At 36.7% G+C, this 4,133-nt stretch overlaps 1 protein-coding gene across 1 annotated transcript in view; it reads left to right on the top strand.

The window, feature by feature from the left end:
- Positions 1-4,133, top strand: part of LOC138039075 (probable E3 ubiquitin-protein ligase HERC1) — a 98,520-nt gene that overhangs the window by 39,245 nt on the left and 55,142 nt on the right. Inside the window, exons 2-4 of the mRNA XM_068885243.1 lie at positions 900-1,043; positions 1,584-1,775; positions 2,915-2,980. Coding sequence (XP_068741344.1) covers positions 900-1,043; positions 1,584-1,775; positions 2,915-2,980 — 402 coding nt within the window. The remainder of the gene's footprint in view (positions 1-899; positions 1,044-1,583; positions 1,776-2,914; positions 2,981-4,133) is intronic.

Here is a 4,133-nt window from a genome sequence, read left to right as displayed (position 1 = left end):
AAGGGTCAAGCACGTGATTCCTGGGGCACTGATGTGTTGAGGGCAGTTGAGTGTGAATGGCTTGACCAGCAAGGGTCAACTTTATTGATCTTGTCTGAAAGATATCATTCTTATCCAGGACAGCAGTTTTGTCTCTGGACCAGATCCTTGTAACCATTGTTCCCTGTAATGTCCAAAGCAATGAGTAAATAACTGTCACATTTCTGTGTCAAGAGCATTAATTTGACCAATTGCTGGGAGAGTACTGGTTATCTTGATGGGGTTTGAAGCAAACTGTCTCTCTGAGAGCACTTGTTCTTGAGAAGATACAGTGATAGGCATTGTACGGGCTTACATGGTAAAGTCTGTTAGGTCACAGTAGATTCCCTAACTTTTTTGGTACCTACTATCCTGATCAAAAGACTTTAAGACAGTGGTCAAATATTTGGCAAAAAGTACAGAAGTTACTGTATATGCTTCCGTAGTTATATGAGAAAAGCATGTTCTCCTTTCGCTGCCTTTTCGCACCCCCCTTCCCCCCAGACAATGTTGAATCATGGGAGCGATGATGAACTGATCTTGATTTCGGAGGGCCGTGGAAAACCAACATATGTAATGGGGGAACGGGGGAAGCAGCAATTGTCCCGGGCCAATAGTTTTTGGCCAGGATTGTAGATGGATGAGATGACATGTGCCATATCTGTCCATTGTTGAGGTTGTTGTATGATATATTTACTGGTACATTAAATAAGATTTAAGGCAAGTGGAGATGACTCAACTACAGATATTTTAGTCTTGAATGTGATTCTTAATAGGTCTTTCCCTTCTTATACCGATATAAAGTCAAGTGGCCTCAAATATCTGGAATTTTTAAACATCTCTTACTATGACATACCTTTCTTGGTGTTTTTTCATTTCAGAACTCTTCATGCACAAATTCACCATCATCCTCTCCAAAAAAGATCGAGTCATCCTCTTCTTCCAATGTTAGTTTGCTTGAACTGCCGTCCTCTGGAACAGGTCTTCTGTCTCTTCCTATTGCTGCCACATATCTGTTAAAAGAGGTAAAACATGTTTTCTTTCATTACTTTCAAATTCAGGGCTTCAAGTTAAAGAAAAAAAATGTTAGTTATGGTCACAAATTCATGAGTTTTACCTCAGTGATTTAACACAGTCAATAATTTCGTTTTACAAAATTGACTATTCGTTATGTTCCACAACAGTACTGCTCTTGTTAGTGGCTTGCTGTGATTTATGAATTTCGTTTAGGGTCACAAAATTACAGTGAAAGTAGAAACTCCTTCTGAATTGTAATTACAAAAGAAAAAAATAACCTAATGCAAATGAGACCATGGATGGTCACAATAAAATGTGAAGCCCCACAGGTATTTTTATACATGGTGAAGTACATGATTGTATTGGACTGAAAAAGACCCATTTTGAACATTAATAATACAGAGTGGTGGAGACTTGTTTTCATCGGAAAGTGTAAAGTGGGTTGAAGGCTGAGGGCAAGTAGGGACATCCTTGGTGCTTAATGACTTGCCCTTGAAAGCAGTGGACAACCCATTGAGTCTTACCAGTATTTTGGTTATTGGTTTCAGATTGTGAGATTGTCTAATGATTACAAGACCTTCTGCCTTAAGTCTGGGGTAGGACCCTTGAATGGTGCGAAACCAGCCTCAAATGATGAGTTGTTTGTTTGGGGAAGTAATAGTAGTCACCAGCTAGCAGAGGGGACTACAGACAAAATCTTAAGTGCCAAGCTATCTGCTACCTTTGGAAGTGCTCAGCAGGTAAATTATTCATGTATAAAAATTAACAATGACTAGATTGTTCTAATCCTCCAATTAGCGTATTTTTTGTAGTGTTAGTTCCGGTAGAATTCATTGAGGCATTTTTACACTTGCAAAGTATTTACATTTGCAAGCTACATTAATTGGCATTTTTTTTAGTTCATATTTTCAAAAAATGTTTGGGCAAACCATCCTTTTATTAGGTCTTTATTATAATGATTGGGTGTACTGTACACAATAGAATGTTGCAGGATACATGCATACATGACTGTAGTGTACTGTGTGCAATGATGAATGTTTGTAGAACTTCACAGACTTGATATCACATTGTGGATGGTCAGGAATGAACAATAATCTTCTCTCTGAGCACACATAATAATGATAATGATAATGATAATGATAATGATAATGGTAATGATAATGCAAGGCTGCTGCCTAAGAAATTTTAAGGGGCTCTCAGAGCTAAACGCTGAGAACTTAGGAGCCCAACATATGAAGTGAAAGGTGTTTGCTGTGAAAAATTAAGGCGCCGAGAGCTATTCTTTGGGAGCCCCAGGCTACCGGGCTCCTGTTAGGCACCAGCCTTGTAATGATAATGATAATGATAATGATAATGATAATGATAATGATAATGATAATGATAATGATAATGATAATGATAATGATAATGATAATGATAATGATAATAGTAATAATAATAATAACACTATCAGGTAAGGGGGACTTAACTACATTTTGCATGCTTTCTGTTGCTGCGTAATGTGGTTTACATCTGAATTATTATATCCTAAAAGCCCTAAGTTACCTTTCTTTGTGTTCACATGTCATAACTTGTGTTAGGCCATAATTTGTTCTATAGGAAAGATCCTTAATTTTAAGATTTTATATGACAGTAGTATAAAGTGCATTATGATGATGTACAGCCTATATGTGGGAAAATCCCATGACCACAGTGGCAAAAGGCCTTAACCTCAAGCCACATGTATGTGCATTCTGCCTTTAAACATTTAAGGTGGTGTCCAGCCCCTATCCTTGCAGCATTTAAAAGTGTTAAATGTTATTGCTCTTATTACCAATGTCACTTGTTACCAAGTTGTTTAAATGAAAATAATATTAATTCAATCATTTCTACATGGTAGGCAGAAGCTGGTCAGTATTGCACATTTGTCATCTCAGCAGAAGGAACTCTTCATGCCTGTGGAAAAGTAAGGCCCACAGGTCTTCTTTGTACACAAATATTGTTAATTATAAACACTAACAGTAAGTAGGCTAGAAAGGGTTTCCTGTAGAGTGAGTGTGCGCATGCCACACATACATGTAATACAGTACAGGTCATTATTGCAGTTTGCACATACACTGTATTGTGTATCATGGTGTTAATTAGGGATCAGAGATCAGAGATCAGAGAATTCTCTGGAAACTATGCAAATGTCTCTGGCTATTTTGGATGGTCTGTACCTCTATTTTTTCACATGCAGAGCCCTTATATTGTGAGAAATTATATCTATACAAATAATGGAATGGGTATAAATTTAAATAAGTCCAGCGGCGTTTAGCTCAAGAACTAATTTGTAGAGTAAAATATTAAATAGGAAAACATGTTCATCTTCGCTGTCATTGTTAAAGATTTTAATGACTAGTTCATGGCGGCAAGGCTTCCTGCACTTAATTCTCCCAGTTATTATTGTTCCACAGTCTTTCCTAATTTTTGTGTTTGAAGTACAGTACAGGGTACTTAATGCAATGTAAGGTGCGGTTTTTTTGGGAAAATCAAAAACGGATTCCTGATCCTGCATCAATGGATTCTTCAGCATCAAAAAATGCAAAATCTGAAAAAATGATTGTTTTCCATGACAATGCAAACAAACAAACCCAGAGTTGCGTGCAAATTTAAAAAACAAAAAAAAGTAGCGGTTAAGTTTGTTTTGGAGAAACTCTTAAATGAAAATGCCACCAGAAAAGAAATACCTTAGCGATCGATGAAAAGAAATGATGAAAAACATGCTTTTTTAGCTGTAGGAAAGGTACAAACACTATTATTGCTGTCAAGAAACTTTTAGTGTAATTTCTGGTGTGAAATTTTCAGGAAAACTAACTATTTTCGACCTATTATGTCTTCGATCATACAGTAAAAATGGCGTGAGAAAAACATTTGGGCTAAACTGTCACATACGGTAACTGTTGTGTATCATTTTTACATGGAAAACCGCTTGTCAAAAATACTTTGTTCAAATCCTTTCCCAAAGGAATGAATCTCAAAAACCTTGGTTTAGATTTAATCCGAAATACCCTCCTTGAGTGTGGATACTTTGGATTCATGATTTCGCCAAAAAAACGCAAAATCCGTTTTTGGATTAT

This window comes from Montipora capricornis, chromosome 2, assembly GCF_036669925.1.
Source record: "Montipora capricornis isolate CH-2021 chromosome 2, ASM3666992v2, whole genome shotgun sequence".
Lineage (NCBI taxonomy): Eukaryota > Metazoa > Cnidaria > Anthozoa > Scleractinia > Acroporidae > Montipora > Montipora capricornis.
Note: the sequence above shows the minus strand (reverse complement) of the source record. Positions and strands in the feature narration are given on the sequence as shown.